Raw genomic sequence first — 13,126 nt, 5'->3', positions numbered from 1 at the left:
AATGTTCGAACAGCTTTTTGTGGCTGTAGCTTCAGTTTGTGTGAAATAATCTGTTCGGCTCTTAGATTAATTGGCTTGTAAATGTGGATTTATAACCTCCACTGAGAAAACAGTCCTCTTATGAAACCACGTTTAAATTCACCAGATTTGATTTGGATCTGCACCAAATTGGCTCACACTCATTAATATCAGTCTCCTTAAACACGTCTGATTGATCTTCATCAATATGCAGGAATTATTCTCTGAGAAATCAATGTAAATGTTGAAGAAAGTGAAAGAAAATCCAGATCCGCCCCAAAATGTAACGTAACACAAACCACATCCTTCAAACTAGTTGCGTGGGATTTGTTCCAGTAGTTTTAGACGTAGATATGATCAGTAATTAATCACGACAGTTTCCTCTACTGTTGTTTTTTTATGCAACCGAAACAAAAGCAGCAGCATTTTGTTTATTCTCTTAGCAGATGAATCCTAGTTTCTGTTTTCCTGAGTCTAAAAAGCTTCATTAAAACTTACAAATCTGACTTTTTCCTCCAAACCTGCCTGACGATATCAAACCTTTAAATATCCCACTATGTTTTCTAATGATTTTAAACCCCCCCCCCTCCTTGAAAATCCATAGGACCTAATGTCTGTGTCACCACATGTTCCTCTGAGCTGCAGTTCCACAGAGTGATTTTATCTCCCCACCAGGTACTCTCACCCCCGGGAGCCCAACTACTGGAGCAGACAGTCTCTGAGCAGCCCGAGTCCAGTGGAGACGGAGATGGACCTGCTGGTGCTGAGGGAACGGTCCAGGAGGGGAATCCGGAACAACGGCTACGACGTGAGTACATCTGTGAAATGTCAGTAGTTCAGGATTTCTACCGGGACCAGGAGTCTGTGAGTCCAGGATGTGAGGGATTTATCCCCAGTGCAAAGCTTTGAAGGGCTTTGAAGTAACAAACTATAATATTCTGTATGAGTTCAGGTGCGACCTCTGACCAGGTGAGTCACACACAGAGATCCTCCAACCTGGGATGAATCCTGACGCCTTCAAATGGGTCGCAACGACGTTTGTGCCGAAACCAAAGCTCTGCCACTTTGTCAAACTAATAAAATAATCTGCTGAGGGCATTTATAACTTTAATCCTTCGTTTCCCTCCTTTACTCTAACTCCGAAAGCTCCGAGCTCGAAACCTCCGGGATTAAAAAATTACCTCTGGAGCTACAAAGCTACACCGAAGACAAAGAAACGAGTTTAGAACGAGGGAAACTGCAAAATGATTAGAGACGGAGAGAAAATCTCAAAATGTGGAGGAAACGGGGAAAGAGAGACGGAGATGAGGAGATAAAACGGGGACAGATGGAGCGAGTGTGGGTGAACTCTCTCTCTCTGCGGCAGTGACAGCAGCGGCCGGGCCACCTAGCTGAATGTCAATGACTCTGAATATGATTAGAGCCTATTCACGGATACAGATGGGAGCCGCGATGGCAGTTAATGGATTCGGATGCGCCAAACTCCTGCAGATCAGAGTGTGGCGAGTGTGTGTGCGTGTGCGTGTGTGTGTGTAAACAGTGAGGGTGCAGCACATCTCAGCTGTTTGTGTTTTCATGCTGGAGAATTGTTGCTTTTATTAGTATTTTACTTTTAGGTAAAAAAGCTCGTTCAATCCTTTAAATGTAGAAGTTGTTAGCGGCAGTTTGTGTTGTTAACGTTCATGGTCGCTCTGTTTCTGCTTCTCTCTCGTCTCTCCGCCATTTTGCTTCCTTTCGATGTTGCAATGCATGATGGTATATATTGCTCGGTTAGTGACCAACGGTTGTACGCTACTTTTCCCGATGCATTGTGGGAAACAAGGAGTGCACGATACAGGGTTTAAAGATTTCACTAAACAGTCAGACAGCACTCGAGCTCGGGATATAGTGATTAGTGTGTGTGTGTGTGTGTGTGTGTGTGTGTGTGTGTGTGTGTGTGTGTGTGTGTGTGGGGTGTGTGTGTGTGTGTGTGGTGTGTGTGTGTGTGTGTGTGTGTGTGTGTGTGTGTGTGTGTGTTGTGCCGGGTAATTAATCATTCTTATCATTAATCAACCGTTAGTAGAATCCTGTTGTGATGACATGATCAGATTTAGAACCACTTTTAATTAAAAAGTGACAAATGGACTAATTGGTGTTTTTGTTCCACGAGTCTAAAGAGTTTTGTCCAATTTAAGTTGGAGGGAACGATGTGGTTTTAGAAAAATGAAATTATTATCTGGTCAAAGGATATTTGTGTTTTGGAGAAAGGTTTATAATATTAGATTGAATAAAAAAATTGTGAATTCACCAAACTTCTCTCAGTATTAGTACAACTGCAACTGCCAAGATTAAACCACTGGAGCAATATAAACTTCTTGAATCCAGTGTAAACATTTAAAACACGGCAGATGATGTTAATAATGATAAATGATGGTTTAAACAAGTCAAATAAACTGATGTAGTGACGGAGACAGAGTTCTGTCTGAAATTCAGTTCCTCCTTTAACCGATAAAATCACTGACGTCAAATTCCTCAGAGAACGTTTTTTCTTAGGAAGCCAGAGGTTCACACAGTCGATGGTCAGAGATGAAAACTGTGTGTGTGTGTGTGTGTGTGTGTGTGTGTTGTGTGTGTGTGTGTGTGTGTGTGTGTGTGTGTGTGTGTGTTTCATCTCCGCAGGGCGAACCGGAACCGTTCGAGGAGACCAACGTGGACCGTCTGATGAGCTCTCTGGGCTACGGAGGTGGATCCACTGGCACCGGCAACGGCAGCTTGGGGGTGAAAGCTCACCGCGGCTCCGACTCCTCCACACTCAGCTCCCAGCCATCCATTGACGAGGTCCGCACGCAGATGCACATGTTGCTAGGCAACGCCTTCAGCCTGGCACCTCCGGACCACGACCCACCCTCCCCGCCAACCAAGTAAATTCATGTTTTTTTTCGAGCTGGTTTATTTCTCGCACATCTGCATGATTTACAGTTCTGTGTAGGACAGAGAAGAGAAGCGAGCGGTGACCTCACGCACAGTTGGAGCTGCGCACATCCCACTCGCAAGCTGCTCTGCACAAAGTAGATGTAGATCGTGTTTCAAAAAACTTTCTCGTCTCTCCACTCTCATCAGCAGCCGCCACCACCACCACCACCACCTGGCCCACAGCGCCTACAACCCCTCCCACACCAGCCACTACAGCGACGGGGTCACCAGCGCCCCGGGGACCATGAACCATCCCTGCGGCGGCAGACAGAGGAGCACAGGATATGAGGACATGCACCAGTGCAGCCTGCCCAAACCGGTAAACCCCCCCACACTCTGCTCTAATATGATGGAACACAATGGGATTTGATATGGTTTGAAAAATGTCATTTACAAATAATTGCTGCAACATATTTCGAAAATATAAAAACAACTTAGAGACTTGTTATGGCCACACAGACGGAATCAGTGGGAATGAAATGCAGCTGAAACATTTGCATTCATTCAGAGAGTGTGTGTGTGTGTGTGTGTGTGTGTGTGTGTGTGTGTGCGTGTGCGTGTGTGTGTGCGTGTCCTCCTGAGAAAGTCCAATATTCACCCTGTTTTAAAGGTGTTTTATTCTCGACCGACTCCCGAGGGAAATAATTGGGCTGTGTTCCTGCTGCACCGGCACCATGTCCACCAGCTAATCTCTGTCTGTCAGCCGCTCGGCGCCGGCCAGCGACGACACACTGGGAGTTTAAAGCTGCTGCTGGAAACGTGGCGGCTGAGAGCGAACCACGAAACAGGGAGAGCAAACAAAAGTGTGCAGCGTAAAAAACCAGAAGGAGGATGCACGTTCCTCTCCACAGAAATCTATACCTGCATGACAACAGAACTCAGTCACACGGACCTTTAATACAGGAATGTGTAGGTCAAAGAATACTGATAATGTTTTATTCTTCTTTAAATGAAAGTTTTTAACCCTTTCATGTATTTGCTGGTTTAAATCCTGTGTCAAAGGGACTAGAACCAACTGAAAGGAGTTTGTTAACAAAGATCTGTTGTTAAGAAGGTAAATTAAGATAATCACTGACCCGACTCGTGTCTTCAGTGACTTTCAGCTGCTGCCGTCAGGAATGAGGTTTTGATTGCTGCACATAAAACTAATAAGAAGATGTTCAGGTTTATTCCAGCAGCCATTAGACTAATAAACCATAACAGTGAGAGGGGATCGTCAGTTTGTCTTTAACCTTTTATCGGCACTTTAACCTTTTCCATTCTTGAGCTGGCGGCTTTGTATATTTTTCTGTATTTTCTACACTTTATTAGATTTGTATTTTTGGATAACGAGTCTCTCGGGGTTCACCTCTCACCGACATCTTCAACTTTATACGTATATGATCCACTGCAGGTAAAAAAACCATGCAAAGTCCAAAGAGATGCTGGTAAGTGGATGAAGCCCCTCAGAGCCTGTGGGGGGTCAAGCTAATAGATTCATGCAGATACACTGAACAGTTACCTGTGGGCCATGCAAGTCGTATTCTCTGCTAACTGGGACTGTGAGCTGCTTTAATGAGGTTTCACACAAAGTAATACTTGCACAGAGAGTTTGGAGAATGTCAGAGAGTTTGTTTCCAGCAGCTGATCAGTGACACAGAGACTAAAGAGTCGTGCAGCTGCAGTTTGGATCCTCAGATCCATGTTGTGCTCTAATCAGACGTCTGATTCTTTAGTCCCTGATATTTTGGCTTCGACTTCAAGTTGCATTGAATATGTTTGTGCTCAAACTGTCCTGAGTCCTGATGCTTGTCAAGATGGAGTCCTAAATCGTTTCTCTGGCGTCTGCAGGGTTTCCGGTTCACTCAGCTTCCTGACATGGGCATCGGTTCTCCCCCGCCGCTGATCCCCTCGAGGCCGGGACCGCCGCCTGGGACCTCACTACGACGGTACCACAAGCAATCACACAGACAGTTACACATCCTAGAATGAGAACACTCAGAGAGCGTGCATCTGCCAAACAGTCTCCTTAAAGTCAATCAAGCTGCTCCGGAGCGGCGTCACAATTCAGGGGATGAGAAGGAGGCGGCCTTGTGTACGTGTATCTGTTGAGTTGAGTTGTCGCCTGATACTTGCATTTAAAAGTACACACATCGGACGTTTTGGTCTCATCACTTGTCGCCACCACTACTATGATAATCCTGGGATAGGTCGACCCGAGAAGGATCCACCAGTAGGAGACTTTGTTGGAGGGACGCATTTGAAGGAGCCTTTGATATGGGACCGCCTAGTTTCAGTACTGTGACGCAGTCGGTCTTCAAATGAGGAGGCAGCCCCTGAATTTAGACACGGCTCAAATGTCACAAACTCATAGAGATCAGTCCCTTAAATAGGACAGATGTTTTGTCATCGAGATGCAAGAATTCATTTCTGGGAAACAGGTGAAATGTAAAAAAAACACCCTCCCGGTCTCGCAATGAAGTTACCAGAATCCGCCCCTTTTCCAGATCCACCCCAAAATATGATGAGTAACGTCTTGACCCACGTTTCCTCCTTCCACCAAGTTTAGTGGAAATCAGTTGACAAGCTAACAAACCAACGAACAGGGGTTAAAACATAACCTCCTTGATAAAAACAAGGAACCCTCTGGTCTCTCTGTAGAAAGCAGGATGATGTATGTTCTAACCATGTTGAGCATGTGGTCTCTAATCACATGCACTGAAGAAAATGTTCTCATGTGGCGTTCGAAATCATTCCTGGCTGACTCCCCAGCCAATCAAATTGCAGCTCAGGGGCTAATCACAGCATGAGATAAAGCTATAAGTTATAAGAGGAGAATAAAATATGAGATTATCGTATCACTCCTCAGTCCTCTCTCGGTGCCGCTCACTTCCAGATGTTCTCCTGCATCGTTCATTTGAATGCTGCTGCTGTGTGCACCCTGTTGCTGGGCACTTTAGCACTGCAGAGAGCGGCTGCTGTTTGTTACGTGCACGGAGGAGCGCGCTCGCCATCTAGCGGCTGAACGGAGGAAGTAACACTGTTCTGCAGATGTTGGAGCAAACTCACCGCCTGCAGACAAATGCTCAAATATCACCAAGCCACTGGTCTAACAGAGCATCATTTAGATATTTAGAATTTCAGTTAGACGTAAGTAGGATTTTATATCAATGACAGGTTTTATAATTCTCTAATTGATTCAATCTAATGACAGATGTCTGAGTTCCTGTTTAACAGCAGAACCTTCATGTCTCAGTGGTGAATCACAGCAGCTCCTCCTCAGCAGAGTGTGTGTGTGCAGCATGTTAATTCCTCCTCAGGATGCACCGTGAAGCGTTAGCGAGCCGAGTGCATCGCGGTCCTGAGCTCCGAACAATGACATCATCTGTCCTCCGGTTCCTCGGTGTAGTGGAACACGTTCTGTACAGAAGGTTCCACAGAACAGAGGAGGATGAAATGTAGATGAGGAGGTCGAACTGGGATTAAACCCAAGGAACCTGATTGCTGCAAAGCAACAGAGCGAACCACTGCACCACTGCACCACCGTGCCGCCGTCTATAGGACAATACCAAACATAAACATACGTGCTTGTTTAAACCCAGATCTGATCACCAGTCTGCTGATGAACACAATAACTGACACTATAAGTTTGTCTCTATAAAGACGTGCTCTGAAATCCAGATAATCCCTGCTGCTTCCTAATATGTGAACAAAGACCTAGTTTTCCTGAGTTCACGTCTGAAAAGGTTTTTAACTGACGGGTCAACTTCTCAAACACCATCTGACTCGAACTGCTGAACTTTGATTAACATCTCAGCTGCTTCCGTTTCGTTTCCCTTTAAAGAGACGGTTCTCAGCTGCTCTCAGGGATTTTCATTCACTGACAGTTCACCTGCTTTCAGATCATTTCACTGATATATAAGAGCTGGAAGGAAAAATACATCACATGAACTAATTAAACTGATTTAGGTTCTTTTACCTATTAGACCAAAGTTTTCTTCATTTCTCGGTGGAAGAGTAGAAAACAGATTTTCACTTTCCTCTTCACAGTCGACCTCCTCGCTTCTTTAGCTTTGAACAACTGCAGTAAAAGGTATTTGTTGACAGTTTCCCGTGTTAACAAGTGTCTCTCTGCTTTTCTCCCTGACAGTTCCACCCCCGATGTTAGTCTGAAGCCTCGAGTGTCAGAGGCCTCCGACCTCCAGGCCCAACTGCACAACGGCGCCCCCTACCTGCCACTGTCCAGGACCCCCTTCCCAGCTGTTACCGTCGACCAGTCCATCACCACCTACTCAGGTAAGACAGAAAGTAAGAACTAATGGAGACAGAACGATGGGGAATAAAGTTTTTTAACAAGCTTTTCATTTATTATGTATTTCATCTTTATGTAATCATCTCAATCTAGTTGAGATTTAGAACAAATAAAATAAGCAGCACAAACAGGAACAAAACCACAAAGAATTAATAAGAATCTTTACAAGAATCTTGACAAACATCAGATAACGAAGCTTTTAAAAATCTCCCAGAGGAACGAGGGACTCTATCATCTTTGCATTTCACAGGAAACCCAATAACAGCAGTCTACGCTATATCAGCCAACCACCCGGGCTACTCGGATTATTTCGTCATGTCGCCGCCGTCCTCGTACCGTAGCCCGTCCTGGATGTCCTACCCCCCGGAGCCGGAGGACCTGCCGAGGCAGTGGAACGACACGCCGGTGAGACACCAGCACACACACAGCTCTCTCTCTGTGTGACACTGCAGCCGGTGAGACGTGGACAGTTTGTGTTCAGAGTGTTTCTACAGCTCCTCTCTTCTCCTCCGCAGAACTCACGTCACCTCGAAACCATCTGCTGAAGACGCCCGTCCCTGACGAGCTCGGTGGGTCAACTCGTCTCAGCGCTGTTGTTACACGTTGTCTCGTTTGTTGTCGTCTTTTTTGAAAATGTCCCTTTGGTGAAATGCTGTTAATGTTTCTGTCCAAAGACAAAAGAACAGTAGATGTTGGGAACCTGGAGAGAAAATATCTGAACACTTCAGACTGAAAATGAACAAACTGGAAGAAAAATAAAAACTGGTCTAAATATTATTTTTGGTAAAAGAATTGACGAATGGAAACCGACACTTCAGGAGAAGCTGCTGTGAGTTAAAGTGTCATCTCACTGATTCCTTCTGGAAAGTTACTGAGGAAACATAGACCAGACATTTTGAAGGTTCTCTTCAAGTCATGGAAACAATCTGGAATTTGATTAAAATGAACAAATATCCCGGGAATAATCTTTATTATTGTATTTCATAGATCACACATATAAACCTCAGTGCGTATTTAGATCTAATAAACCCAACTAAGACTGTATCAATCAAATCTTTGGACTTACTTGATAAATAGTTTATAAAGCCAAGTAGCACAAGTTTAAATATTTACTTCCAGTCTAAACTCGCACAGTTTTCTTCCTGCACACAATGGGACCAACTCTGTCCTGGATTGTCAGGAGACACTTCTGTAAAATGTCCCTGGATCTGTTTTGGTAAAATCAGGAATGTGGTGCGTTATAAGGACGTTTTCGGCTTGGACTCAAAGGAAGCGACTGACTCCGGCTGTTTCTCGAGTGTCCCAGAGCAGAGTGAAGAGGTGCATCTGTGTTTAAAGTATTAATGTGAAGTGTGATGTGGACACTGTGTCTCCTGCAGGTGTCTCTCTGGACTGGAGGACCTGCTTCTCACAGAAGACCCTCTGGAGCTTAATCACCCCCCCTCCTCCTCCTCCTCCTGGAGTCCGGCCGTCCTTCTTCCTGTCTGGTTCCTCCATCACCAGTGGACCCCCCCCACTCTCCACCTCCCCCGGCCCGGCCTCCGTCGATCCTCCGTCCTGTGAATCCTCCACCTGGTCAAAGCTCCACGTCGATCTCCTGACCAATGAAAATCTTCAGCCATAAGATTCTCTCTCTCTCTCTCTCTCTCTCTCTCGTCTCTCTCTCTCTCTCTCTCTCCTCTCTCTCTCGTCTCTCTCTCTCGCTCTCTCTCTCTCTCTCTCTTCTTCCCTCTGCTCCCTGAGCCCCCGGCCCTCACCGTCCCTCCACCGGCCCTCACTGGGCCCCCGAGTTACTTCTTGTATGGCGGCTGCCTCCCTCTGTGGTGAGAGCCACAGAACAGCCGCAGGCCGCCAACACTGCTGAACTGAACTGAGGTGATTAGAGCTGCGCCGCGCTTTCCCTGCCTGACAACACAATCGTGTGTAACCAGGGCGAGCGCGGTGCAGGGCGTCGTACAGTAACTGCCATCTGCCCAGCACGCGGTGGCAACGCAGCTCCTCCGGGCTGGACCATCGTGGACTCAGGTCCAAGCCGGGATCGCTGGACTGACTTTAAAAACTGGCTTTTCTTTTTTTTTTGATGAATCCCAATTCCTATGTAAACCTCCTACAGTTGGTTAGTATGTGTATTTTAAACTTAAGTGAGAAAAAAACATCTAAAGTGAAAAAGCTGAAAAAAACAACTAACAAAAAAGAAACAACAACCTCTTCTTGAGCCGTCTCGATTTCAGTTTTGGATATTCGTGTGCTTCTGTCTTTACTTTTGTGCATTGATGGTTATCAATGGATTCCTGTACAAAAAAACATGTCGTGAGTGTCTCTCTGTCCACTCACCGTATTTCAAGGCAAAAAATATCGTATATTCTTTGAAGCAGAGAAAAAACGGCGGCTTAGTTGTCTGTGGCTACGACGGCATTTCTGTACTTTTAAAAAGACTTAATTCATTTAATCTTTTTCCTTCATCGGACTCCGGCGGTGAAAACGAGAATTAGTCACAATGTTCCGTCGATCATCTGATTACGACGTTTTCTTTTTTTCGTCGTCTGACCGCGACACAGACCGGGGTCAAATCTACGACTGGAACCCGACTCACGCTGTGCTGTGATTCGTAGCTTCGCCATCGCTGCTGAGGTCGTTTGCTCCAAACATTCACAGTGCGAGGAGTTCTGGATCGTCTCTGTTCCACATGTGTGAGTGATCCACCGCTGTCCAGATGTGTGGAGGGTTCTTTAAGAGACACTTTAAACCACGCCCCTTTCTCTTACCTATTGAATCACCTGTGCTGGCGTGGAATCGACTGATGGACACACGTTTCCGAGTCTCTTCACTCAGAGAACCGAGGTTACAATGTAACCCAGTGATTTCAGTTCTGGCTTGACTCCGGTCTGTGACGATCACGTGAACACGCCAGTATTCTTAGAAAACAAACTGTTCTTTTTAACTTGAAAGTTGTCTACTGTATTCTACTGTGTAAGGAACTTTGACTCTTTTTGGTCTCGATGAAGGGGACGAATATGAAAATGGCGTCGTCCTGTTCCAGAGGCTCGCCGGGCTCGGACGAGCCGGGTAACGATTAAATGTGTCCCTGTATATAGAAGAGGATTTAACAAAGAGATTTATGCAAGAGGTGCTGGAGGGAAACATTGCTCTGATGCCATTTTCTTCCTTTTAGTTCCACATGGTTGATGATGGACTGTTTTTTTGAAACGCACACATTTCAGCATCATCTTGTTCCACGGTGTTAAAACAGAGCGTGAGAGTTCCCAGAGGAAACAGATGGAGGGTTCAGAGCGACATGCAGCAGATCCAACCCTGTGTTCACATCATTTATCTCCTTTAAACCTAAACAACGTAAGTTTCAGTACAAAGAATGTCACAGTCTAAATTATATTTCCCCCTCATTTTTTCTGAGGACAACTGGAAATCTATGAGCACAGTCTGCGTTCGGCGTCTCATCGTCCAGAAGGTACCAAAGGAGATTACAGCCATATATTAACAAGATACAGTGTTATGTCCCGGGTGGCAAATAAATCCCAATGAGAGAATAATAGAGAGGAAATGATGAGGCAGGATAGAATAGATAGGAAGTAGAGTTTAAAATGAAATGAGCACTTTTATAAAGAGGCCAAACCTGGAAAAAAAAGGAGCCGTCAATGCAAAGAAAATGCTGTTGTACAGCATGAGATATTCTGGTTCGACAAATGTACAGAATGTTTTAGAAATACTTTGAAAGCTGCACATTCACAATCAGATTTAAAGAGTTTTTAAAATTCCCAGACACGTTTTCTGATCCCTTACACAGGACACAAGGATTTATGCACAGGTGTTGTTTAAGGGAAATGGAAGGTTTTAAATGACTTGAGGTGGAATGTACATTATATAGAAACACCATCAATTACAGATTTAGATGTTTTTAAAGAGTTGAAATTCTTAAAATTTAAGATGAAATTATAGAAATACCAGCTTTGAAACGGGTGGTGGTGTGGTGGTGGGTGGGGGGGGGGGGGGTTGCTCCTGGAACTTTGTGTGATAGTATTTCAAAAATACATATTTATGTCTTCAAATACAAATTGAAAAGTGAGAATCAACTTATCGAATATTACCTAAATACATTTAACCGTGTAAATAAGACATTGGGTTTTCATAACGTGTCAAAGGTGCAAAGTTGTTCTCTCTTAGTTCAGGAATTTGTTTTTTTGCGAATCCGTCTTTTTTTCTAAATCCAGTTCTGCACATGATAAATGTTCAGTGTGGAGGAAAGTGAAGGGACGAGATTCACACCAGTGGAGCATCATCATGTTCTCTAATAACCAGCCATCGTACTTCAGATCATGTGTAGAAACTCGTCCACTCATGTTTTCTGTTGCCTCCATGTGTGAAGAGCTGGGGGGGGGGGGGGGGGGGGGGGGGGGGGGACTTGATGCTACGAGTTGATGTGCAATGTTTATACACGGGTAGCGGCGAGATGCTTTTATTGAAGACGGACTCCGGGATGGACTGACTGTCAGCAGTAGTTTGTTTTGTTTTTTTTCTGCCGTTTGAGCCATGTCATGATGCTGTGATGTCATGGCGGCGCTGATGATGTCACACTGTGGAGGGGGGGGGGGGTGGCGGATGAGGTCACAGTGATGACATCTATGAATGCTGTTGGATGTAGTTTATGCAGAAGAAAAAAAAACATTTGGTGAATTTAAACATTAAAGACAAATAAATTTGTGAAAAACAAACAAGTTGAGATGTGATTCATATTTTGATAATTAAACTGTTGTGTATGTGGCACATTGTTTCCACTAGAGGGAGGCAGAGACACACGGTAGAGGCCTACACTGAGTCCAGGTATTTCTCATGTTGTAAATAATAACATTTTAAAGCGAGGACGTGTTAATGGTTAAGTTTAGGTTTGTTTGTTAGTCCACCAGTACTATGGTTAAGGTTAGAGTAAGTCTCCAGAAATCAATGTAAGTGTGTGTGTGTGTGTGTGTGTGTGTGTGTGTGTGTGTGTGTGTGCGTGCTTAATTTCTCTAGCCAGTAATTAATGGCTAATCTCTCTAAGTCAAACAAATGGGAATAAAAAGAGCTGAAGATCAGAGTGTGATTTCAGGGCTTACACCGCTCAGAGGAATTAGATTCTCTCTTTCTCACACACACACTCATACACACACAGACACACACACACACACACACACACACACACACACACACACACACACACACACACACACACACACACACACACACACACACACACACACACACACACACAGTAGCCACCAAATGGTCGGTCAGTGTTGTCTGAGTCAAGCCTGTGTCAAGTCCAGCTTTCATTTTCCTGTGCAGGGCTCAGTTGTACTTATCACTGACAAGCAGCCTCCTCCTCTTCCTCCTCCTCCTCCTCCTCCTCCTCCTCCTCCTGCTGCTGCCACCGTCTAATAAGAGGGAGAGAGACCAGGAGAGAGGAAGAGAGAGGTGAGGAGAGAGAGAGATAGAGGACAAGAGGAAAGGGGAAGAGACAGAAAGAGAGAGGGGACTGTTTAGTCAGCGTTAATTAAGTTTGGACAGACTCTCTAGGGAACAATTATGAAAGTCTTATCTGCTAATAAGAAAAAGAAGACGCTGTAATTACAGTTCTATATACAATAGAGGAGAGGAAGAGGGGAGAGGAAGGAGGAGAGAGCAGAAGAGGGGCGGGGGGGGAAGTAGGAGGAGAAGAGCGAGTGCAGACAGGAGTGAAATATCTCTCTCATTCTCTGGTTCCTGTTGCCGAGTCGTCCTTCCTCACTTATGAGTCGGGGAAACGGACGGAGGTTTTAAAGTTAGTTCCCAGCAGGTCTCATATTCATTTATTACTTCAGCTGCACTTTTTCT

At 45.0% G+C, this 13,126-nt stretch overlaps 1 protein-coding gene across 3 annotated transcripts in view; it reads left to right on the top strand.

The window, feature by feature from the left end:
* Positions 1-12,659, top strand: part of kiaa1549la (KIAA1549-like a) — an 84,579-nt gene extending 71,920 nt beyond the window's left edge. The window contains exons 17-25 of one of the 3 annotated variants that reach the window (XR_004614234.1): positions 694-826; positions 2,677-2,918; positions 3,118-3,289; positions 4,801-4,898; positions 7,100-7,245; positions 7,512-7,666; positions 7,777-7,830; positions 8,641-8,703; positions 12,641-12,659. Coding sequence is in view for 2 of the 3 variants with exons in the window: in XM_034589348.1 (XP_034445239.1) it covers positions 694-826; positions 2,677-2,918; positions 3,118-3,289; positions 4,801-4,898; positions 7,100-7,245; positions 7,512-7,666; positions 7,777-7,806 (976 nt within the window). In the remaining variant the exon portion in view is untranslated. Of the gene's footprint in view, positions 1-693; positions 827-2,676; positions 2,919-3,117; positions 3,290-4,800; positions 4,899-7,099; positions 7,246-7,511; positions 7,667-7,776; positions 7,831-8,640; positions 9,562-12,640 lie in introns of those variants that run through there. The other 2 variants (XM_034589349.1, XM_034589348.1) reach the window with 2 other exon arrangements.
* Positions 12,660-13,126: the final 467 nt, after the last annotated feature.

This window comes from Hippoglossus hippoglossus, chromosome 6 (assembly GCF_009819705.1).
Source record: "Hippoglossus hippoglossus isolate fHipHip1 chromosome 6, fHipHip1.pri, whole genome shotgun sequence".
NCBI lineage: Eukaryota > Metazoa > Chordata > Actinopteri > Pleuronectiformes > Pleuronectidae > Hippoglossus > Hippoglossus hippoglossus.
This window is presented reverse-complemented; position numbering and strand designations above follow the sequence as displayed.